At 39.8% G+C, this 26,450-nt stretch overlaps 1 protein-coding gene across 1 annotated transcript; it reads left to right on the plus strand.

Moving 5' to 3' along the window:
- Nucleotides 1-84: 84 nt before the first annotated feature.
- LOC134742675 (E3 ubiquitin-protein ligase Hakai-like) lies at nucleotides 85-26,368 on the plus strand. The gene is made up of 8 exons (XM_063675866.1): nucleotides 85-558; nucleotides 944-1,131; nucleotides 17,811-17,885; nucleotides 18,853-18,954; nucleotides 21,155-21,256; nucleotides 21,961-22,074; nucleotides 24,002-24,161; nucleotides 25,059-26,368. Exons 1-8 carry the CDS (start codon nucleotides 345-347, stop codon nucleotides 25,151-25,153), a joined length of 1,050 nt encoding a protein of 349 aa, XP_063531936.1. The 5' UTR covers nucleotides 85-344; the 3' UTR covers nucleotides 25,154-26,368.
- Nucleotides 26,369-26,450: the final 82 nt, after the last annotated feature.

Raw genomic sequence — 26,450 nt, forward strand, 5'->3', positions numbered from 1 at the left:
ATAGAAAAACATTTGAAAAACGCCTAGAAAAATGCTCATCCAGGCCATAAATGTAAAAAAAAAACTTAGAGAAATGCCAAAAAAATCTAGTTTGCGTTGTCTTGTCGGTTGTTAAATGTAGGAAAATCTAATTCAACAATTATTGCTTTTATCACAGAATAAGTAATAGTACTCTTTATGTACAAAAGCTAACAAGTCATTCATTCGTGTTCTCAAATTGAACCATGTTTTGAATTAATAGTTTTATATTAGAAACTGTTAAAGAGAGGTTAAGTGTCAACAAAACAGGGCGCCGTTTAGACGGCAAAACACTTAGTTTTTCAGTTTTTACACCATATTTCTAAATGAATAGTGAAAAGAGGAATGCCCGGGGCCGTGGCCGAGGTAGAGGCCGGGGCCGGGGTCGCGGAAGAGGCCGTGGTCGCGGCAAGAAAGTGCCGAAGGTGATGTCTTCTGATGAAGAAGAGTGTTCTGTTGAAGAAAGTTCACAAGACCAGGAGGAGTCTTTAACTACTGAGGAGGCAAAGGAAGAGGCTGAACAAGCCGAACCCCCTAAACGTGAGTAACTAGGCGCCTTGTCAATCGGTGATAATTGTGATCTTTCCTCAGAATAGTCAGAATGATCAGAATATGATAGCAAAACCACAGAATAACTAATAGTATTACCATAAAACCCACTGGCTTAGGTAGTTTTTCTGTATTTGACAAGATTAGTGGCTAGCTTGGTGATAAATAAATCCCCGTGTAACGTTTTTGAGATACCAGTACATCTAATTAGGCTATTTGTTGAATCATTGCAATTACACATTCCTTGACTGCTTTTAATTGGGTAGTTTTAGCTAGGTATCTGAATGATGAATTATTTGCAAAAGTCTTGCTAAAGAAATTCGGAAGCAAATTCTCTTTGAGAAAAATATGATTTACCATTTGTCAACCTTTCCAGTGGAAGTCCCTTCCGACATATCACAACTAGAAGCCCCAGTATTCACAACACTGCAGCGTGGCCCGCCAGAACCCATGCTGCATTTGGACTGGGACCACCGTGCAGCACTCATTGGGGAAAAAGTCCTGAACCCCATGATATACTGCTGTGATATCTGCTCAAAGCCTATACTTATATATGGTAGAATGGTAAGTGGGTCAAAATTCTTTTCATTGTCTTGTTTCTGACCACTCTGTCACGCTTGTATTTTTTATTATTATTATTATTTAGCTTTATCCCACATTAGTGGTCCCCAAGGCCTCCATCCTCCATCTGTCTCCACCTCTCTTTGTCGGTGGCAACATCCATCCATTTTTTTCCCGCAGCCTGCATGATGTCATCTGCCCATCTTTTTCTTTACCTTCCTGTTCTTCTTTTTCCAGCTGGGTCTGGCCATTTTGTTACAAGACTTGTCCACTTAATTGATGATGGCGAGGTGCAATTGTTACTTCAAATAAATACGTTGACACTCAAAAAAGAATATTTGTTTAACAAAGTACAAAAGGCTTATGATCTATCCAAAACTGTTAAATTGGATAGTCTAGACTCGGTGCAAGATTACATGGTTCAGTTTTCGGAACTCGATGACGCACGTTGCGACTTCGAAAAAATTGTCATGGAGATTATCATGCTTGAGATGCAGGCAAATCCCAAAGCTAAACCTTCAATAAGCTCGTTAGAAAGTTTCGACTCATTATATTTCGCTTGCAAAAAGGTAGCTTTAAACTGCAACCGTTTAGTCCAGGAGCCAACCAAAAATAATTTCACTGAAATCAGGGATGATTGTTTAGCTAGGCCACTTTTACCGAAGCTGACTTTGTTTGAGTTTGATGGTCAGGTGGAGAATTGGGCCACATTTCATGATACCTTTGTGTCTTTGGTTCACAATCGCAAGTTCGAGAACATAGATAAATTTCATTATCTGCTGTCTTGTGTCAAAGGCCCAGCACTGAATATTGTCAAGAGTCTTCCGATCACGTCTTTTAACTATCCTGTAGTTTGGCAAAGCTTACTTGATAAGTACCAAGATGTCAGGGCGTTGACCGGCAGGTATCTGGATAAAATGCTGAACTTTTCACCTTTGACAAAAGACAGTGCAGCGAATTTAACTTCATTCGTGGAGACTTTTGACCATTCCTTGAAAGCTATTCACGCCTTGCAGATTGAGAACTTGGACGACTATCTGGTTTGTCATCTGGCACTTCGCGGGCTAGACAGTCATACTCGGAAATTGTTTGAAGAAAGCCGCGATCAAAATAAATTACCTACATTCGCGGAATTAATCAATTTTGCGAACAAACAAATTAAAGTGGAACATACTTTTCCTAGTACTAGCTCCCGGGCTATAAACAATCAACAAGTCAAAGTGAAGTCACCTGTCAACTTCACGCAACCGAGTCATAAACCTACCAGTTGACAATCTGGAGGAGTAGCGCGCTGAGTGAGTGGTTCGTTTTGAGGTTATATTCCCATAAATAAAACAACTTTCCTTATTTACTAATCAGGTGGTGGAATATTTTAATATAGGCGTTTAGATGGATGGTAACGAGAAGGAGAAGCCTCCAGATGAGGCTGATGATAATGACATGAACTGGGAGAACGTCTCAAGTAAGCGTAAGCGTAACTTAGATTTATCACCGACCAAGCTGGAGCCTTCCCCTAAAAAAATTGTAATTAACACGACAGAGGCCGACAAGCAGTCGGGTAATACAAATAATACAGTCGAGCCTAATAATAGTCATGTGGTCGAATTAAATAAAAATAATCCAATGGAGGTAAGTCAAAATACTACAGTCGATTTAAACAAAAACAATCCAGTCGAGTTCAACCCACATTTATACAAACACCCCAGTCTGGACAGCAAATACCGAGAGTACAATGCCGAAGATGGTGGACCATTTATAGTTCACGTCTCTAGAGAGTCTGTACCATCTTCCAATGCTTCCCTAAAACCCATCAATGTAGGCCTTTTGCTTACTCAAGCAAAGGTTAACAACATCCAAAAAGAAGGTGGTATTAAGTCAGTAGGTCGCAACAGAGTAGCAGTTACTTTCACCACAGCAGCTGATGCAAATAGCCTCTTAAAGCACCCGCTACTAGCCCAAAATAAGTTTATAGCTGATATTCCCTCATACCATGTATCGCGTATGGGAGTTATACGGGGAGTTCCTTCGGATTGGACTATGGAGGATTTAGTCAACGGTACAAACCTCAAAGAAGGCAAAGGAAAAATCCTTAAGGCTCGCCGTCTGCAGCGGAAAGTGACAAAAGATGATGGATCCCCATCCTGGGCACCAACCCAGTCGGTGGTGGTTACCTTTGAAGGACAATCCTTACCGTCAAAAATTTTCGCCTACTACACCTCACTAGTTGTAGAAGTATATCAACTGCCAATTATTCAATGCAGAAAGTGCCTTAGGTTCGGACATATTCAAACACAGTGCCGGTCTGATGCTAGATGTTATAAGTGTGCACAAAAACACCCCGGTGATGGATGCAATGTAGCTCCAGAACATGTGACGTGTATATTCTGTTCAGGCAGACACTTTGCTACAGACAAAGTATGCAATGAATATGGTCGACAAAAGTCCATTAAACTTGCCATGTCTGAGCAGAATGTCTCATATGCAGAAGCAGCAATACAGTTCTCAGCGGTTCGTAAGCCATATTCAGATGTAGCAAGAATCATGTTTGAACAGGTTACAGACTCTTCCCGATCTTCACAGCCCCCATGCGACCCTAATACTTTCAGGCCATCTCCTTCTCCTCCGCCCACCACTTCATATCGTAAAACCGTATATCGAGCGCCCCGAACGAGGGTCTCTCTCTCTCCGGGTTATGATAGAGAAGCCCACAACAATATTGTCCGAACTCCCCCACCTCAACTCCCCAATGGCCAAGCTCTGAATAGTTCTTACAATAGAATCACCCACAATGAAGACCTAATGGAGCTCTGTTTAAAATTTTTAACAAACATAATCGCTAAGTGGAGCGATTGCCTACCGAACGACGTTGCGCCCTTAATGATCACACTCGCTGAAAGACTTACATTTCACAACAACGGCCCCCCCGGTCACATTTCTACAATGGAATAGCCGAAGCATTGTCCCAAAAAAACCTGACCTTATTCAGCTCATCAACACCTATGAAATGAAATGAAATGAAATGAAATGAAATGAAATGAAATGAAATATTTATTGTCAGACCACAGGTAGAAATATAAAAGATGTTAATGGTGATAATTTAAGTCCTTTTCCGCAGTCTACCGTATTTACGGTGTACAATATTTAGTGTCATGCACAACATGCAGGCAAGTTATTTACACTATTTACATATGTCACAGTATTTCATACAATAATGTCCCCAGTTTTGTGTCACTTTATTACGCTATATCGGAATATGTCAAGTATGTCATGTATTATTACATCATTAATTATTATTATTTTATAATTTACCATTGTTGTTTAAAAAGTCAAGTGGGGAATAAAACATTTTGCTCAACAACCATTCATTAAGTGCCTTTTTAAATTTAGTATTGTCAAGGTTTTTAAATACATCCGGAATATTGTTATAAATCTTGATTGACATTGAAAAAATGCTATTTTTGTAAAAGACCGATTTAGTTTGATGCGTATTTACGAGTTTGTACTCGTTTCTCAAGTTACGATGGAATTTATCGTTCCTTGGATATAAATTAAGGTTTTTTTTTACAAACATAGCAACTTCTTTAACATATAAACAAGGCAGTGGTAAAATCTTATATTTATGAAAGAGAGGCCTACAGGAGTCTCTCTGAGATGCACCGCACAGCGCTCTTACACATCGTTTCTGCATCTTAAAAACTTTTAACCAGTCAGTAGAGTTTCCCCAAAAAATTATCCCGTACGTGATGCTAGACTGAACGTAACCAAAATATGACATTAGTCCCGCTTTTTCCGATGCATTATGTATCAGTCTACGTATCGGATAAACGAACTTTGAAAGTCTCGAGCATAATTCGTTTATATGACATTGCCAATTACAATTACTGTCAAGTATGAGTCCAAGAAATTTAGTCGTCTCTGACTCTGTGATTGCGTCTGCTTTATGCGATAAGTTGATTGCCAAACTTGGTCTACGGCTCGTATGAAATTGGACAAAGTGAGTTTTAGACAAATTAATGCTTAATTCATTATTTTCCATCCAAGTAATGATATCATTAAGAGTATTATTAATTTCAAGTTCATATTCTTCAGTTGTGCTTGAACATCGTATTAAAGCACTACTGTCATCTGCAAAAAGCACTACTTGATTTTTCGTCTGCTGAGGAAGATCGTTTATATAAAACAGGAATAAGAGGGGGCCAAGAATACTGCCTTGAGGCACGCCTCTTGGATTAGGTTTGTATGCAGATCTTTTAGTTTCAATGGTATTGCTTTTTGAACAGTAGTAATTGATCTCAGTACATTGGAACCTGTTTGAGAGATAATTTTTTATCCACTCGAGAGCCTGCCCCCGAATACCGTAGCGGTCGAGTTTATTAAGCAGTATGGCATGGTTAACGCAGTCGAAAGCTTTAGACATATCAGTGAAGATCGAGGATACATGTATTCGTTTGTCTATGCATTCATGAATAGTTTTCAGCAGTTGAAAAATAGCAAGATTTGTAGACCTATTCCTTCGAAAACCACATTGTTCGTTTCTTAGTAGGTGGTATTTGTCAGAGTACTCTATTATTCTGTTATACATAAGTCGCTCAATCACTTTCGAGAAAATTGGGATCAATGTTATAGGCCTATAATTGCCTAGACTGGTTTTTTCCCCTTGTTTGAAAAGTGGTTTAATAATTGACTTTTTCAGTCTTTCCGGGAACATACCAGTTTGAAAGGACAGATTTACTATATGCGCCAATGGGGTAGATATTAAAAATGCAGTATCTTTTATTGTTTCCGTACTTATATCGTCATAACCTACAGCTGTAGTGTTGTTAAGTGATTTTATTGCTCTGAAAACTTCTTGAGGAGTAACAGGATAGAGATATATACTATTTAAGTTATGATCTATGATTTTACACGGGTTTTTGCTAGCCGTTATAGCATTAGGAAGTGAATCAATGAAGAAGTTATTAAAGTGTGTTGCAATATGTTCAGGTTTATCAACTAATTCCCCATTGCGATCTATCTGTTCTATCATGTTTGGCATTTCGTTGTTTCCCGTGTATTGTTTAATTATTTTCCAGGAAGCCTTACATTTGTTTCTCGCACTTTCTATTAACTTATGATTAGCTTTTTTTAATGAAATTTTTACACATTTCTTTAACATGCATGCGTATTTTAAATATAATTCTTTTACACATTTTAAACCTTTATATTGATAATCCATGTATAAGCATCTTTTGACTTTGCTAGATATCTTGATCCCTTTTGTTATAAACTTATTTTTATTCTTTGATTTTATTTTTATTTTTATTTTGGGAAAACATAAATCGTAAAATAATTTAAAATCATTAGTAAAATTATTATATGCGCTGTTTACATCCTCTGAATTTAGTACCTCCGAGAAGGATAAAGCTGTTAAACAATGTATGAATTTGGAAACATTTTCTACACTATGGTCTCTTTTATATACAAACCAGTATTTTGGCTGAAGTTTTTGTCTTAATTTTATTGTAATTGTTTGGGCAGTATGGTCCGAAAGAGCTAGATGATGAACTTTTGCCGTTCCATTTTTAAAATTACATAATATATTATCAATACTACTTTGAGTTCTATGTGTTATTCTAGTGGGTTCAAGTATCCGCGGGTATAAGTTAAACGTCCCTAACAGACTTTTAAACCAATTCTTTAAGTTTGGATTTTTATTATTTTTGTCCAGGATATCTATGTTGAAGTCACCACATATTATAATTTTATGCTTCTTGTAACATATTTTTAACAAAAGTTTCACTAGCTTTTCAAAAAATAAGTTTATATCACTATTGGGAGTACGATATAGACAGACCAGATACACTTTTTCGATTGGTAAAAATATACCGCAACATTCAAAGATCTTTTCTGAACCCAACGATTTAATGTCGTTGATAACTTGGAACTCTAAGCCTCTCCTAACCATAATACAAGAGCCACCCCTTTTTTCATTATTTTTCCGTAACATATTATCACTGTGCTTATCTTTCTTTCTGACAAAAATATCCGCCAGTACATAATCTTCTACTTGAATATTTTTTTCTTGGCCAAATGGCACAAAGTGTTCTGTAAGACATAGAACGTCAGGACATGCAGTCTGCGTTTCTAATTGACTCAGTGCAATGGTGAGTTGATCTAGTTTTCCCAGAACCCCCGCTATATTTTGATGGAAAACACAGAATTCCCTATCTCTGAGTTGAATATTGTTCGGACATGGCGTTAGGCGGTTAGAATGGTTACTATGCTCATTCCTGCTCACGAAAAAACAAGCTTCTTTCCTTATCACTTTGCGACTGTAAACTTATACCTTTTTCGAGTCGTGGAAAATAATCACATATCTTTTTTTGTACCTTGTTATAGTTTCCCCTTAATATATTCCGATTACGAGTGACATGATTGTTATAAGAAATAAACCTATTGATGTGACCTATAATATTTTCCATCCCCAAATTATTAACACGTCCTGTCGTTTCCGAAAACATTTCAAAAGTCAGATCCAGGTTTGAATCAAATGAGAAATGATTTTCATGAAATTTTATGTTCTTGTGTAATAAGTTGTTAAATAACTCAATCCTAAAATTGTACAATGGTTTACCACAAATATAAGTAGGGCATACAATAATTATATTTGTATTTTTGATCTGATATAGAGTATCAGCAATACATGTTACTAGGTCATCGTAATTTTCATTCTCATAAAAGTTCTCTTCACCCACCATTACGACATAATAATCTGACATAGTTAAGTTTTTTACATGAAATTCAGTTTGCTGTAGTATTTGCCTGACTCCTGCACCAGGCGTTACAAGATGACAGTAGCTGTAATTATCTAAGATTGCATTCCTCCAAAGGTTTGTTATATGACTATTTTTGATGTTGCTGGCTATAACTAATCTGTTTTTATTTGGGTTCTTTTTGAATGATGAATTAACTTGATTACAGTTTACAGGTGAATTGGTTTTAGTACTACTATTAGAAGGATCAGGTGATGTTTTCTTTGGCGGAGCCGGGTTTACCTTTTCTTGCACGTTTTCATTGTAAGTTTGTGTACTTGGCGAACCAGCTGACGCATTCTTCGGTGAGCCCGGCTGAAAGGTTTTTTGCGTGTCGATCCTCATCATTTTAGCGGCACCATTATTACAGTCCTGGCATTTCTCAATGTTGTTCATAATTTCCTGGAGTTTACCAAGTTCATGTTGTGACTTGAGTAATTCTATTTCCAAGTCTTTAATCTGGTGTTCCATAGCGGTAATGTTTGCCGAGGTTGTTGATTGTAGGTCAGAGTTGGTTGGCACACTTTTTTTTTTTTTTGACTGTTGTGGGGATTTACATATGTTTTTAAGAGTACAGATTTCCCGCATGAGTTTTTCGTTTTGACGTGTACATTCATTTTTTTCCAAGATAACGTTTTGAAGCTCATTGTCAGAGATAGACAGGTCTAGTTTCAGCCTTTCGATTTCAATTTTTAATTCTGATACTATTCCAATATCATTACTTAAATCTAGACTTTTTGACATTGTGTCGTCCAAAATTTGAAGAGAGTCATCACCTTGAGTTAGCGACTCGCTGGATCTCGATTTAATTACCGAGGTTTCCTGTTGTGGACAGTTATGCAGGTCATTCCTTGCGTCTTCAGTTTCTGTATCAGCAGGGGTAGTTGGCACTGGTGGCCTACTCATTGGGCTTTTTAGAGGAGATTCGCAATCTTGAATAAGAGATTCGCTAGATCCTGATTTGATAGGTGATGTTTCGTGTTGCGGGGAGTTATTACAGTCCTTATTTTCGTTTTCATTTTTTGCATTGACAGTGGCGGCATTGGCAGCGATAGTTAATGCTGGTGGTGTACTGATTGCGTTCTTTAAAAGTGTGTTTTTCTTCCTCACTGTAATGTTGTTGTCATCGAAACTTTTAGTTGAGTTGCCTATTTGCTTTTTGATGTGAGCAGAGTTAGTATTTTTTGTTGTACGACATGATATGCATATCCAGGATTTTTTACTTTCGGTTGTCATAAGCTGGTAAAGTTTTGATGATTTTAAAGCGCAATTTGAATGAAAATTCTTTTTACACTTTGAACATTGCAGCGCATCCTTGTCATTTAATAATAAGCATTCCTTACATAAGGCACAATTTTGCGACATCCTTCCGTCCGTAGTAGTAATAGGGTAGCTAATCGTATGATAGTGAGCGCCGCCGCACGGCTAGGTCTATGCTGTGTCTGTTGCGGCTATTTCGGAGACGTGGTTACGTCCCGGCACTCTTCTCAGAGTGCCGGGCTTCTCATGTCTCCGGGAGGACCGTAATGATGGACACGCCGGATGTGCGTTGTTGATCAAGCGCAGTTACCCTTTCTCCCAAATTCATATCCCCCCTCACTCGGATGGGATTAATGCCGTAGCTGCCAGGGTTATGGGCATTAATTTCATCTCTATATATATCCCCCATCCTGAAGTAGTTAATATGCATGAATTACAATCTATTCTCAAATCGATTCCACCTCCTCTTATGATTTTAGGGGACTTTAATTGTCACAATATGTCCTGGGGGTCATACCATTCGGATGCGTTTTCATCAGCCCTGCTGGATTTGTTCGATGAAATCAATGTAGGAGTTGTTAATGACGGAACTCCCACGCATCGGGTATACCCAGGCCAGAACCCCCAATCAGTTCCCGATTTATCTGTCTGTTCCCCGAGTTTGTCTTCTTTACTATCCTGGAGGGTATTACGCCAGTCGTTTGGCAGTGACCATTTCCCGATTATTATCACCAAGCCTTCTTCTATTCTTCCATCTCCTTCCCCCGAACCTCTTCTGAAACACAAAATTCAATCAGCAGACTGGCCCAATTATGCATTATTTATAGAGGAAAATATGAAAGAGTGGGACACGAGCGAAATAAGTCAGGATGAAAAATATATAAAATTTAAAAATGTGTTAATAGAGTCCGCCGATAAATATATACCAAAAAAGAAACCTGCTAAACTCAAAATCCCATCACCCCCGTGGTGGAACGCAGACTGTACGGCAGCCGTTAAAAAAAGAGATGCCGCTGAGCAGGATTTCAACAATACAGGAAATTTGGAAGACTACATTTCTTTCAAAAAAATCTCGGCCCGTACAAAACGCTTCCTAGCAAAGGCAAAAAAGAGGGGATGGAAGGGGTTCTGCGAGAATTTATCTCCTAGAACCCCTACATCACTTATATGGCGGAATATAAGGAGGTTCAGGGGTTCGTTTAATCCAGAATCTATGGCCACCACAGATTCTTCCTGGCTGTCAGACTTTGCAGATAAACTTGCCCCGCCAACTGTCCCTGAAGCATCCTGTTTGTTACTTCCCCCGCTGCCAGGCACCGGGAGCTCTCTAGACATGCCTTTCTCATTCTCAGAGCTTAGTCTAGTGCTTAGTGGATTGAGAGATACTACACCGGGAGAGGATGGCATACCATACTGTTTCCTATCTAAGTTAAATACATCCTCACAGGAGTACCTGCTTGGTATTCTAAACCATGCCTTTGGCACGGGAGAGATCCCTGTTGACTGGAAGACCCAAGTCATTATTCCAATCCTAAAACCGTCTAAAAACCCAGACGAGGCTAGCTCATATCGCCCGATTGCCCTGTCCGCGACAATGGGAAAGATACTGGAACATCTGGTTAAAAACAGACTCGAATGGTTTGTGGAAAACAAAGGTATTCTAGCTGACACGCAGTTTGGCTTCCGAAAGGGCCGTAGTACAATGGACAGTTTAAACATTTTAGCAACTGATATCCGACTAAGCTTTTCGAAAAACGAATATCTTCTGGGATGTTTCCTAGATATCTCTGCGGCCTACGACAATGTCCTTCTTCCGGTGCTCAGGGCAAAAATGCTTCATCTGAGCATTCCCGCGAAGATTGTACATATTGTCACCAACTTATTCATGGGTAGGTCAATTAAAATTAGAAATGGTAATTCCTATTACCCGCCTCGGACTTTGTGGCGAGGTCTCCCGCAAGGATCTGTACTCAGCCCCCTGCTTTACAGTATCTACACCTACGACTTGGAACAATCTGTCCTTTCCTTCTGTAATGTCTTGCAGTATGCTGATGATCTGGTCTTATACACCTCAGCAAACTCAATGGACAAAGCCACTGCTAGTCTGAATACAGCGCTGGGTTACCTCAAAGATTGGCTTGATGAACATGGTCTTACCCTATCGCCAACAAAAAGTTGTTTAGTGACTTTCAGTCGCAGAAGGATCATGCCTCCTGCAGATGTCCGTTATGGTGGTGTCATGATACCAAGTAAAGAGTCAGTAAAATTTCTAGGTGTTATTTTAGACCACAAAATGTCGGCCTCCTCACATCACAAATATGTACTGAGTAAATGTGAAAAAAATATTAATATTCTGCGAGCATTATCAGGTGTTTGGTGGGGCTCTCACCCTTATTGCCAGAAGCTACTATACAATGCCATCATACGCAGCCATATAGACTATGGGTCATTTCTAATGGAACCTTGCAATAAGGATGGCCTAGATAAATTAGACCTCATACAGGCAAAATGTTTAAGGATCATACTGGGTGCTATGCTTCCTTCTCCCAAAAATGGCATGCAGGTAGAAGCTGTTGAACCTCCTTTGTCTCTCCGCAGACAATATCTTGCCGACAGGTTCTTGATCAAAGCCAGCTCTTACAACAACCACTTGTTGCTTCCACGCTTGCGGGCACTGGCACTGGAGGTCACTGAAAACCGATATTGGACATATAAAGCCTTTCCAAGAATAATAATGTCTTTTTCAAAACTGTCTAATATTAACCCCAGTCTATATAAATCCGGCGCTAACCCTTTATTTGAGGTGGCATTTGAGACCTTAATATATTCACCTAAAGTTCTATTAGATATAGGAATTTTCAAAAATGATCCAGGAGCAAACAACAAGTTCAATAAATTTTTAGATAAATGGCAAGATTACTTACCGGTTTTTACTGACGCTTCAAAGGTGGATCCTACAAAATGTGTGGGAGCAGCGGTGTGGATTCCTCGGTACAATATTGCCCTCCCATTTAAATGTCCTCCTCAAGCATCCATTTTCACAGGCGAGGCAGTTGCTATTCTTGAGGCTGTCAAATATGCAGAGACCCACAATATTAAAAACACCATTATCATCTCTGATAGTAGGAGTTGCCTGCAGGCTATTGTAGGCAACCAATTCAAATTCAAAGCAAAATTTCCATTGATTCTCGAAATCAAAGCTTTGCTACGTAGGTGTGAATCAAGGGGCCTACATATTGTTCTCGGGTGGGTTCCAAGCCACTGTGGTATTAACGGCAATGAGATGGCTGATATGTGGGCAAAACGAGCGATTGACATCGGATCAATGAAGCAGGAAATTTACGGTACTGACCTATTGAGTTGTGCGCTATCCAATATGTTTAATACATGGCAGAAGCAATGGGATACCTCTAGAATACAGACAGGTAAACATTATGGCTGTGTACAACCTCGAATTACTCGAAAACCGTGGTTCTATCGTTTTCGTACTTCTCCGAAATGGGTAATATCGACCATTTGTCGTTTACGCTTAGGTAAAGTATGTACTCCGTTATTTCTGGCTATGATTGGTGTCCGTGCGAACTCATTGTGTGAATGCGGGTTGGATGAGGGTAACTTGGACCACATCTTCTTTGCTTGTTCAGGGTGTAGTTATTCACTGTACGATGTATTACCCGAAAATGTTCCACGACCTATATGCTTTAGCTCACTGCTTTGTCACATGGATACTAGGCTTACTTCTATACTCATTAAATATTTACAAACGAACAACATTAAACTCTAAATAGCGCCTTATCTTTTATAATCTAATGCGTCTAATTATTTATGTTTTATTCTATACTTCATATTTATTTTATATATCGTTTTCTTCTCTTCCACTTCCTTCATGTTGGCACTATTAACGTTCTGTCACCCACTTCCCGCTTTTTTTCTACTAATTTTTGTATTCGTCATGTGTTTGTCTGTGATGTTCATAACAATTATTCGTTTTTAGGTCTTCCCAACCACAACCTCCCAGACTACCGAACATTCTCCTCACGTGTGAAAGTCAAAAACCGACATTGGCAAATTCACCCCGTGCAAAATTGCGGGGAGTAAAAGCCAGATAGGATAAAAAAAAAAAAAAAAAAAAAAAAAACCTACCAGTTTCAAATATTCGAACGCGACCTCGTCTTCGCAAAAGGTTGGATTAGCTGTTTCGCGTATTAATGATACTCAAAATAATTCTTACCAAAACAAAATGACTTGCGTGCATTGCAACCTAAATCATCTGATATATCGTTGCGAACAGTTTCGTAAACTGTTAATTCAAGATAGGATTGACCGTGTCAACGCCTTAAATATATGCAGCAACTGTTTAAAAAGTGGTCATGAAGCGTCAAATTGTAAGAGCAACATGACTTGTGGAGTTTGCTCTCAGCCTCACCACTATTTACTACATCGGGATGGAAGTGTTCTGCAGGCACCGGCCGTGCCGAACCTGCAGACGCCCCGCGCTGCCGTGCATGCAGCGGGGCCTGCGCCGCCACGCTCCGTGAGTGTGACGCCCGCTCCAACTGGAACTGAGAATTTTCATTCCGTGAGTGAAAATTCAGGTTCTTACGGTGTAGTGTTGGGGACTACGAGGACTCTAGTGGTTGACATCACTGGTCAACATCAGAACTGCCGTGCTGTTCTTGATTCTGGAGCTCAAAGCTCATTTATTACTTTGAATTGTGCTCAACGTTTGGGCTTACCTCGCAACAAGTGTCCTTACACAGTATCAGGACTAGGAGGTGAACTTGTCAAAAACTTTGGCATGGTGACATGTGACCTGAAGTCGTGTAAACCGGACGGTCCGAGTTTCCAGGTGGAGATGGTCGTCGTGGAGAAGGTGTCATCTGAAATGCCAAATGTTTCGTTTCCGCCAGAAGTTGTGGAAGAATACAAGAATTTTGAATTGGCTGACCCGTGTTTTTTCAAGAAGTCATCGGTGGCTATTCTACTGGACAATGGCGTCGTGTCCGATTTGATAACGGACAAGCCTACTACTGTCAAACCGAACATTCCAAAAGTTATTGAAACAATTTTTGGTTATGTCGTTAGTGGAAGATTATACAACGACACCGAACAACCAACAGAGAGTTTCCATCTGACGATTTCCTTAGAGAAGACCTTGGACAAAACGCTGCGTGACTTCTGGGAAGTAGAGGAATTGCCGTGCAAACCTGTACTCAGCCCACAAGATCAGCTAGCTGAAGACATTTACGTACGAGATCACTCCCGTGATGAGGGGGGGAGGTATATCGTGCCGCTGCCCTTTATTCCTGATGCGCCGATTCTCGGTGACTCTCGCGCTGCAGCCGAGCGACGACTGCTGGCAACAGAGCGCAAACTTGCGCGCTCACCAGTGCTGCAGCAAGCCTACAATGACTTCATGTTGGAGTATGAGAAACTAGACCACATGGAATTGTATGCTGGTCGCGAGCCTAGCAAATATCTCATACCGCACCACAGTATTTTAAGGCCAAGCAGCACATCTACTCCCTTGCGCGTAGTTTTTGATGTTAGTGCAAAAACGTCTACAAACGTCTCTCTTAATGATACCCAGTTGACGGGACCAAACCTATATCGTGATATAGGAGCCATTATAACAAATTTTCGATTATTCGAATACTGTTTCGCAAGTGATATTTGCAAAATGTATCGTGCAATCCTTGTGCGCGAATCTGACCGAAAGTATCAACACATTTTATATCGGTCGTCCGTTGATGAGCCGATAAAAGTCTATGAGTTAAAAACAATTACATATGGCGTGAGTTCGAGTCCATTTCTGGCCATACGCACTTTGCTAGAATTAGCCAGTGATGAAGGCGAACGTTTCCCTTCTGCTGCTGAAGTTGTACGGCAAGGCATCTATATGGATGATATCCTGTGGTCATGGATTCATCATCATCGAATCCGGCTCGAAGGACCAGAAAATGTGGCGTAAAGCCAGTGGACTGTAGTTGGTGTTTTAGCGTATATTAATCCAATAGATTTAGGTGGGCTTACCGGATGGGTTTGTGGTCTGCTGCTGGCAGAGGCCTCTGCTGGAGGATGCCTGGTGTATTCTTTCGTGGTGTATCCTTCCTTCGAGCACTTTAAGAGGGTTTTTACTGAATATTATTTGCTTTCGCGTTAGGTTCTGATCACGTTTTTTATGACACTGACGTCGTTAGTTATTATGTTTTTTAAGACCTCTTTTGTGACCGGCCAGTAACCGCGCTACTTCCAATGAGTTAATATAGCATTTACTAAACACCCCCTACCGAAAGCACTATGTGGCTTTCTCACAAAACATAAGGAAAATAAGAGAAACAGAACATGCGCATGTTTAGGCGCGAGAAATAAAATCTATGCAATTATTGAGAAAAAAAAGAGGGGATTTAGTGAGTATAGGGCAGAGGACACAGTTTATTAACAGGTCTCAAAAAGGAATTGTTAGCTCTTGTGCGCAGAGTAACCTTGCGCACAATGCCGTCTAAACCGGGATGTGTTTGTTGAACAATTGCAAGTGGCCAACTGCAAGGAGAAACTCGGTCGTCCTTGACCAACACTAAGTCTCCTACATTAATATTGGGAGGCGAGGTGAACCATTTTGACCTTTGCTGTAAGGTATGTAAATAATCTTGGCTCCATTTCTTCCAAAACAGTTGTGAGCAATTTTGTAAATATTGCCAATGTGATAGTCGATTTACAGGTACAGATTGCAAATCATACTCTGGTACAGCTGTCAGACTCTTGCCTATCAAGAAGTGTCCAGGAGTTAAGACATTAAACTCGTGAGGATTATCACTAGCCGGAAGAGCACATAATGGCCGTGAGTTCATTATGGCTTCAATTTTACAGAAAATTGTCGTTAGCTCCTGAAAAGTCAAAGCTTTGTCACCGACAGCACGCACAAGATGATATTTCGCAATGCGAACGCAGCTCTCCCACAAACCACCCATGTGAGGGGCACTAGGAGGATTGAACTGCCAGTTAATCAAGCGCTGGGCGCAGCCGTTTAAAATATCCTGTTGAGTGCTGTTGTCAGACATAAATTTCTGAACGTCAGCAAGATGTTTACTGGCTGCTGTGAAATTCGTCCCACAATCGGAATAAAAGCATGCCGAGAGACCGCGACGGGATACGAATCTATCTAGAGTAGCCAGAAAGCAATCGGCAGATAGAGAAGAGAGCGTTTCTAAATGCACGGCTTTAGTTGAAAAGCAAACGAAGACCGCTAAATAAGCCTTCTCTATCTTGGCATTGCGCCGCAAGCTTTCCTTTATATAGAAAGGTCCGGCCAGGTCTACACCTACATGCTCAAACACCTTATTAGGCAACAGCCGAGTTGTTGGAAGGTCACCCATTTTAGGCTGCAGCAGAGTGGGTCTACATTTGTAGCAGCTCCTGCACTTTGAATGAATGGAACGAATAAGACTACGAGCCGATACGATCCAATATCTCTGGTTGAGAATATTTTGCAAGGTCTGCGGACCTGTGTGTAAATATTTCTTATGAAAATATTCAACCAAGAGCTTTGTAAACCTACTTTGCTTCGGCTGCAATAAAGGATGCTTCGCATTGTACGGCAGGTCAGAGTGCGGGATACGACCCCCCACCCTGAGGAAGCCACGATCGTCAAGAAAGGGTGCAAGCTTCCTTAACGAAGGGATGTACGTGACGCCCTTTTTCAAAGTTTCAATTTGCTCTTTGAAGTAAGCAGCTTGTACTAATTTAATCAAGCTATCATGGGCTTGATTCAAGTCTTTAGTCGTTAAGACTTGGTTGTAAATCGAAACGTCACCGCGGAATCGTTGCAGTAAACGCAAGATCCAGGCGATGCTTCTTTGCATTCTAGAGTAAGAAGAGAACTGGTTACATACACGATCAACGAATTCCAGTTTACCTTCTTCTCCCGTTTGTAGAGATAGCAAATTAAATGTATTTGTATTTAACTTCACCTCTGGGATTTGTGTTTCACATTTGTTTATGAAAGTGGAAACAGGCCAATTCTCACAATCGTCATACATCCAGGCAGGCCCTTCAAACCACTGAGAGCTACCAGCCATGAATGATCGAATCCTGAATTCCTGATATCTTGCTATATGACCTGCCCACCTCCACTTTTGTTTTAAACTAAACTGGAGGGCATCTGTTCTCTTGCGGATGTCTATATTTCATGTTTTTTGTATTCATCATAAACTTGTATATTTTTGTCTTTTATCAAATAAATAAAAAAAGTTGAGTGCTATTGCATGTCTTTCTAACTGTAGATTATAATTCACATGAGAAAAATTAAAAACTAAATTTCACCCCATATTTTAAAGCTCCACTCCGTCACATGTTTTGGGGACAAAAAACAAGACAACAAAAAGAATTTTGACCCAAGTATCATATGAATGATATTTAACAAACAAATAATGTTCTTCTGTGACTGTCCTCTATTCTGAATTTCTTAACTTGGACATGATATTCTTTGCCTCAATCATAATCCTGCCCAAAGATAGTATTTCAATTTAAATCTATTTGCATTAACTTTTTATTTTAGCCATCAAAGTTAAACACTGAATTGGTTTAAAAACTATTTTTTTAGTGTTTAATTTTTTTGTTTAATTTTTCCAGATACCATGCAAGCATGTGTTTTGCCTTTCTTGCGCGCGAGCAGATCACACACACTGTCCACGGTGTAGGGAAAAGGTATGTTTGTTAAGTCCATGTATTTTTTTTATTGGAAAAAACAATGTCCAAATCAAATGGTGCATTAGAGCCATTTAGAGCCTACATAATATCATTCTTTACAGTTTCTACCTCTACTTTATGACTGTATGGCATTATTTGACAAGCAAAATTTAAATACATAGACTTAAGTTTTACCTATCTACTTTGTGCATGATATATATTATATGGTTAAGCCAGTAATATTAAGTAAAACCTTTGAATTAAAATATTATTTTCATAAAGATCCTCCTCACTTTTGGAATTTGATTGAAAATATATCATATGTAACTTGAAAAATATATCCTTCCTTCATCAAATCTAATCACTAACCAACATAACATAGACTGCTAAACTCATAGAATCAGACCAAGCTAACTCTGCATGGTATTTGGGTCAAAATTCTTTGCGTTGTCTTGTTTCTGACCACCCTGTCACACTAGTATTTCCGTCTTCTAACAAATAAATAAACAAAAATCGCTATTGCATGTCTTTCTAGCTGTTTTTATTTATTTATTTCTTTAAGCCTTTATTTTCCTTAAATAGTTTTACATGATAAAAAAAAAGTTTTCTAATATTATTGTTTTCCATTTTTACTATTTTAAGGACCCCTGTCGGGTATAGGCCTCCTCCATATCTTTCCACCTTTCTCGGTCTTTTGCCTTGATTAATGATGAATATCCTTGGACCACCTTATTATGGGTTTTCCCCGCCTTCTTCTTTCTAGCTGTACTACATTATATTTTGAATGAGAAAAATTTAAAACTAAATTTCATCACATAGGTGCAAAAAGATCCACTCTGTCACATTTTTTAAGAACAAAAAACAAGACAACAAAAAGAATTTTACCCATTTGTAACAGCAACTGTCCCCACTTTGTTGTACATTTTAAAGTTGGTGCAGAGTTAGCTCATATGGACTCTTAACACTTCTTTTTCTGTATTGGCAGGTTCTGCGCGTGGAGCAGACAGGCCTCGGCACGGTGTTCATGTGCACGCACGCGGGCACGCGCTACGGCAACACGGGCTGCCGGCGGACATACCTCTCTCAGGTACCGTTCAAATAGGTGACCTGGGCCGTGTTGCATAATAAACTATAACTGACATTACAAGCGGAACTCATTTTCTAATTCCACTTATTGGAAAAGGAGTTCCGCTTGTAATATTAGTTGTAGTTTATTATGCAACACGGCCCATTTCCAATTTAATTAGGCTGCAAATGAGGTGGACTGATAATTATTTACGAAAACGGGACATAATAGCGTATAAGTTATTGTTGCCTTAAAACCTCTTCTTTTAATCTTCTCGAGGCAGGGGCGTAGGGTTAGAGCGGGTGTAGATGTAGTGCATAATTGTTTTCCATCGTATTTTCTCGGAAACGTTCAGTCAACCTCAGTACTTTTTGTACCGAGACTGACTGAAATACTTTTTAGCCTTCTAAGCTCTTCTAGCTCAATAACCCCTTGATCGAGCCTGCTCATGATTTAATTACTAAAATATAATGCCCTCAACTAGTTTACCCAATTTCATTTAAATTAGAACAAATTACTTAAGTTAGTTGTCCATCAAACTATCCTCTGATAGCAAAACAGGTTCGTAAGTTTCCGTGAAAATACGATGGAAAATAATTATGCACTACATCTGTAGCTTTATTTGACGTTCATATACTATATTTATAATAAACTATATTTATCTTATCTTTTATCTTGTCTGTCTATGATCCTGACAGATTTTAGTCATCTTTTTTATTTATTATTATTCACAACGACGGGACTTAATTGCGTTAACTAAGTTTAAAATTTACCTCCGACGTTTCAAGGACGGCGTTGTCCCCGTGGTCTCGGAGAAGACTTACGCGATTAAGTCCCGTCGTGAAAGTTTATATCTTTTTTATTTGTTTAAGAACGATTTTGTCTGCTAACCACACACATCAATGAAAGGTTAAATTTGTTTTTACAAGGTTTAATTAAAGTGTTATTTGTCTCAGTTCCAGATGTCTGTAATATAAATATAATTTCTAGTTGCCGACAAGAAAAATTCGTTGTTAAATTTGAATTAGTGCTAAAGGAAAATGTAATTTAATTTGTTTCGTTTTAAAACCGAACGAAACAACAAAAGCGACTCTGTTCCATTTAAAAATGATTTAAATTTCATTGAAGGTAATAATTTGTATTAGGACCATGGGACACTAGAGGAGAAACTGAAATCTCTATACGAATTTGACTGATTTCTATACCTGTATGAAATAGTGTAAGATAACATTTGAGCATCTTAGTAATTCAGTTGAAGGATTCATTATTGTCCTAACGTCTGGGGTGGTCAATATGGAACTAATATGACTTTTGAGCTGGACTGGTTAACCTTTTCGCCGCCATTGACTTGATATAAAGTCAGAATATTTCGTGACTCACACGCCACGACTTGATATGTTATACGGGTTGTTTACGTGCAATTTGTGGCTTGGCGTTGACACTTTATTACTTCATTGAAGTGGCGGCGAAAAGGTTAAAGAAATTCAGTTATAAAACACTGGCTTTTGCCCGCGAGTTCGTCTGCGTGAAATCAGTAACAGCAGCTAGAGTAAGTTTAGCGCCTGGATAAAGTGTAATAGCAATCATTCAATTTGAGCATAAGCCTAATTGATTGACATCAATTATCAGGCAACTCATTAAATCTCTCAAATTCACCTCCCTTTTCACTATCTTTAAGGATGATTTCCGACATAAAAACTATTCTATATCCTTCCCCGGGACTCAAACTATCTCTATGCCAAATTTCAACTAAATCGGTTCAGCGGTTTAAGTATGAAGAGGTAACACGCAAACAGACAGACTTTCGCATTTATAATACTAGATTTTGCCCGCGACTTCGTCTGCGTGGACTTAGTAACAGCAGCTAAAGTAAGTATAGCGCCTGGAAAAATCTCATAGCAATCTAAATTTGAGCATATTATGCACACAAATTAGCAGGCACTTCGTTAATTATCTCAATTCCACCCCGCTTTTTACTTTCTTAAGGGATGATTTTCGGGATAAAAACTATCCTATGTCCTTCTCAGGAACTCAACCTATCTCTATGCTAAATTTCATCTAAATCGGTTCAGCAGTTTAAGCGTGAAGAGGGAACACACAGACAGACAGACAGACTTTCGCATTTATAATATTAGTATGGATGGATTGCCAATTGCATTGGTTGATCTGAGAGTAGTTGGTGGTCTGAGCTGCGAGCATTGTTGGTGTGTAATGTACGCAGAGGGACCTACAGGCGCACATCAACCACCGCCACGTGTCGGGCGCCGAGCCGCACGCCGCCGCCGCCGAGCCCGCCGCGCTCGCCATCGTCAAACCCATCTCCGTAAGTGCTCATCAATATCATTGAACAGTGAACACAACTCGACTTAGACTTAGGCGGATAGGCGGTGCCAGGCGTGGCTCACTCCGCGATTTCGTCGCGTCGCTACAAGTACATGCGGCCCACACCAATTTTGGTGTCTAGCCCTAGTAGTTGCCGCGCACCGCTACGGAACGGACGCCTGCACGCGCTTGCGCCACCTTGCGGTCATATCTGTCGTAATAGACGCGATTTGTCACAGAGTGCACCTTCTGCACCTAGTACTATATTGTGTGGCCGTACGTACTGGTACGTAGACTTGCCTCGCCCGACTCACGCGCCTCTTGCGCCTCTTGCGAGGCACATGCTACGCGCGGCAATGGGGTTAGCAACTGTCAAAGGTTTTTATAGATAGCGCCAGCATAGGTTTTACCTAGTTTTCCTCTATGAGATTTGGCTTACAGAGCATCCAGTTCTTAAAATAAAATAATAAATTTAAGAATTTTACACTATTCGTAGGATTTACAGGTAAAACCTATGCTGGCGCCATCTGTAAAATACTTTAACCGGCCAACCCCATTTCCTTGTGAGGTGGTTCATTCAGTGTTAACCCGCCTAGCTAGTCAAATATAACATTAATAGTTCGCCAATGTTCTTATACATTTTATTTCTGTTATGTTATGTATATACAATAGTGTTTTACTACTAATAGAATGTATTGTGGCCAGGTCGGAAGCGGGGTTGGGGCGTCCAACGACCCGCGGCACGCGGTGTCGACGCGGCGGAATCTCATCACGGTGCCCATTCAGGACCCGGACCCTAATTATTACAATTATTATCAGGTTAGTATCACACATTTTTTAAATATTGAAAAAAAAATATCTTTAAAACTTTAAAGATTTTTTGTTTCGGGAAGTAATATTATATTAGCAACTACTCAAACATTACTTAATATTTAATAACCTATTGAAAGCTAGATGACCATGACATTATATTTACGAATGACACGATAGATGGCGATGCGCTTTATAGCGAAAATCCTGCATCGCGCTATCAAAATTTATATTGCTATTATAATGACCCCAGATAAAAAAAAAGTTTAGTTTACGAGTTGCACGTTAGATGGCGCTGTTTCATGTAGTGAAAATCTATCAAGATTTTTCTTGCTATAATGACCCCAGAATGTGTAAAAATTATTTTGTTTAGGAACTGAATGTTAGATGGCGCTATTTCCTGTAGTGAAAATTTTGCATCGCGCTATCAAGATTTTTCTTGGGATAATGACTAATGACCTTAGATTCGTGTAAAAACTTTTTAGTCGACAAATTGCGCATTACGTGACTCCGTTTGTTGTCACACTGAATCGCGTTAGGAAGATTTTTCAATGGATACCTTGGAACCAGTCTGACGATGAAGGCCATAGGGTACGTCATAAAACACCATCATCTTGTGATAGAGCTCGATAGAATCGCCTTTGAGAGTAAAAGCTTACATAGTATGAATTTTCTCAAATGATTTTTATGCCTCACACCCTAATCTGTTAAACAAAAGCCTTCTTTTGTTAAGCGGTTACCAATGCTACCGCTACTGGCTGAACGGGAACGAACTCGTTTAACCCTTAAATGCATGATTTTTTCTTTTTGCCTGAAATTAATATATGTCTTACATAATTGTTTACTGATTCTAGGAAAAATAAAAATATAAATTAAAACATCGATTTTCACTGCTTAACCAGTATTAGAATTTACATAGGGTAAATAATAATTTATGTAAATTTATACAATTATTGGTAAAAGATATAAAAAATCTTACTACCATTAGAAATTTATACTATTTGTAATATACCTATAATAAAGATTTTAAATATAAATAATTACAAACCCCGAAAAAACCGCCTAAATTACATATTAAAAATCATTAAATTTTCCCAATTTTCCGCCATTTCGTGTTAAAAGAAATGTAATTTTTTTAAACTTAAATACTGCGCAAATTTCAATAAAACGACGGAAAGTGTATTAATTTACGATCAAAATAATATACAGGACCAAATAGATTTTACCTAATTATGCATAAAATTATATGTTTTTTGTTGTGTACATACATACATCACTATGCATTTAAGGGTTAAAAAGAAATTTTACCGTCCTATTTATATGGTTCAAATTTATGTAACAGCTCATTCTAAGGCCTCACACAGGCAACCGATCGCCCTTCATTACCCAAACTCGTTATCTTAGAATGAGCCGGTACATAAGTTTGAACCTTAATACTATCACAATAGTTGCTTTTTAATGACAACGAGTTGCTTTGGCACGCGCTCGGCACGAGACTAAGGCGCCTCTCCATAAAATAAAGAAAGGTTTTTGTTTAATGGATTAGGCTTTGGCCTAAAAATCATTTGAGAAAATTCATACTATATGAAATAGTTATTTGTGCAACAAGAGGGGAAAGTTGGTTTTTCTTGCGAGTGTTTATTTTGAGTCCCGAGAAAGCGAAAGATTCTAAGTTAGAATCTTGAGCGTAGCTAGGGACTCAAAAACACGAGCTGTAAAATAACTTTGCTCTCGTGTTGCACACATAATTTTTCACCTCAGTAGTGAGAACATATTAAAGGTTAAAATGTATTTCGAATTACACAGAATAATACGAAAAAAAAGTATGAAGTGGCAAGTTCATGGCCTTCACTAAATTAAAAAGCTACTTTGTACGAAAGTAGGCTTGTTCGGGCTGCTGAGGTGAAAATGTTTTTTTTTTTCTATAATATTGTAGCAACCCGTGGCGCCGGTAGGGGCGAGCGTGGGCACTAGCGGGGCGCCCGCGACGGCGGCCGCTGGCGGCGGCGTGCTGCACAACATGAGCGTGCCGCCGCCGCAGTACTACGCGCCCGGCGCCTACCCGCCCTCCTACTCGCAACCGCAACCGCAACCAGGTAAATATCTTCAATAGGCTTAGGCTACATGACAAATTTTTATCAATGGTATCGATCGATCGGGTTTGTTTTTAGGATCAAATGTCTATATGGGACCCGTTGCATTAAGAGACATTCGTCACATTCCTTTTTCGTCAGAATAAATTCTAGCCAATTTTTTTCGGACGAAAACGGACTTTAGGTCCGATTCCGCTTTCGTCAGAATATTTAAAATAGGCTGTTTAACAACTAACCGCACTAAGTGTTTCTTTTTCAAAAACATTTCCTTCACAACTTAACTAGACGGAGCGCCGCTTGGCGGGGCCAGGGCCGGATCTAGGGTAGAGCGAGTGGAGCGGCCGCTCTAGGCGCCGGATGGCAAGGGGGGCGCCAAAATGGCAAATGAGAAAAATATTTAAATTGTTCGGTCCCCTGGTGGATAGTAAGAAATACAAAGTATCACAGGATAATTCCAAATCTTCCACACCAAAGTTAAGTTTTTTCTTTTAAAAGAGGAATTCCGTTTTCGCCCTAAAAAAACAGGTTATAAATTATCTTCAAACTCAAACATGATATTGCCGATTATTGGAAGCAATTTTCATATTTTTAGCTTTTGTGTGTATTTTAGACCTAACATAGTGATTTTTTTCTATCGACCGAAAGTCAAAAACCCTGGATTCGTATTGATACAATCCCTCGAGATAGGTCTCAAGATTGCTAATTAAATTTATGGCAGCCGCATCGTGTACCAAAAAAGCGCTTCTCCGTTTTCTGCACCTATTGCACCTTAACGCGTTCCGTGGCGAAAGGCGATACGATTACGCACATAATGAACGTATAAATAAAAAAATGTGATTAAAAAGCTTATTTCGGATTTCGGTTTTTTTTTTGTATAGTAAACAGTAATTAATGTTGCAGGCGGCAGCCTGGCCCCGGCCGCGGCGGCGCCCTCGCCGGCCGAGCGCTGGCCGGAGGGCTACGCGCCCGCCTGGCCGGCGCACTACTACCGGTAGCGCCCGCCTGACCGCCGCACTACTACCGGTAGCGCCCGCCTGACCGCCGCAATACTACCGGTAGCCGCACCGGGACTCGCTATAGTGTGTACCAACAGTGTGGAACGCCATGCCTATTAAATTAACGCGCCATCGTAAACCTTATTGTACGATTCCCACCGACCGGCTGGAGTCGGGCCGCGCCGGAGCGCATTTTCAATGTGCCTATACGTATGCAGAAGCGATGGCGTCCGTCCGGAGCTGTCCGCGAGGGCTTGCACCGTACAAATGTGAAATGCGCTCCGACTCCTCCCGTTCGGTGGGAATCGTACTTACTGGAATGCATGAAATAACGGTTAGTGTAAAAAAACGCAAAGTCTGTATTACACTAACCGTGCGCGCCAGGTGTAGTAGGGTAAGTGCATTGAGTATGCACTTTTGTCTCAGGCGATGCGACGATTAGGTCAAACAAAGCTTTTGACCCGGTAGCCACGAGATGGTAGCGTGCATACCCCCCAAAAAGGGGGAGGGGTGAAAGGATCGGCTCCCTAGGTCCAATATATGCTATATTTCTTCCTGTTCATAGCAACTAAAGGCAAGTTATAATCATTTTCGTATAGTTTGGAGACTAGGAATTTATTTTTGAAATAATTATTATACCTTTCCATACAACGCATAAATTGGACCTGGGAAACTGACCCTTTCACTCCCCCTTTTTGGGGGGTATGCACGGTACGATCTCGTGGCTACCGGGCCAAATTAGCTTTGTTTGACCTAATCGTATCCGTAATCCTAAGGAACAATCGTGCCAAGCGGCATCGCCTGAGACAAGTGCATACTGCTCCATACATTTAGACGCCTCATCACGGACGCCTCGCCACACGCCCCATTAAGCGTCTCCTCAGTTTGTACACTGAGAGGGAAGGAAAGATTAGACGTTATATGTACTCGTGAACGTCCAGTGCATAATAATAATGCGATTATTGCATCTGATTTTCTCGTGTATGAATTTTATTATAACAGCGGTCGGCAACCGTTTAGCAGTCAAGGGCCACATAAGTAGTTAGCGAAGTTGAAGCGGGCCGCACTTTGTTAATATTTGTGATTTTATCATACAGTCGGGTGTCAACAATACATACAAAATAGCCAGGCAGGCTCGCAGGCCGCAAGCGAGAGGTTCGTGGCCGCCTGTTGCAGACCGCTGAATTATAATATTGTTCCGATCGTTCCTCAAAACTTGAGACAGAATTTGTACTAAGAAAATAATAAATTATAAAACCCTTTCATACGACATGAAACAACAAATAGGTATATAAGA

The sequence above is a fragment of the Cydia strobilella genome, chromosome 7, assembly GCF_947568885.1.
Source record: "Cydia strobilella chromosome 7, ilCydStro3.1, whole genome shotgun sequence".
NCBI classification, from domain to species: Eukaryota; Metazoa; Arthropoda; class Insecta; order Lepidoptera; family Tortricidae; genus Cydia; species Cydia strobilella.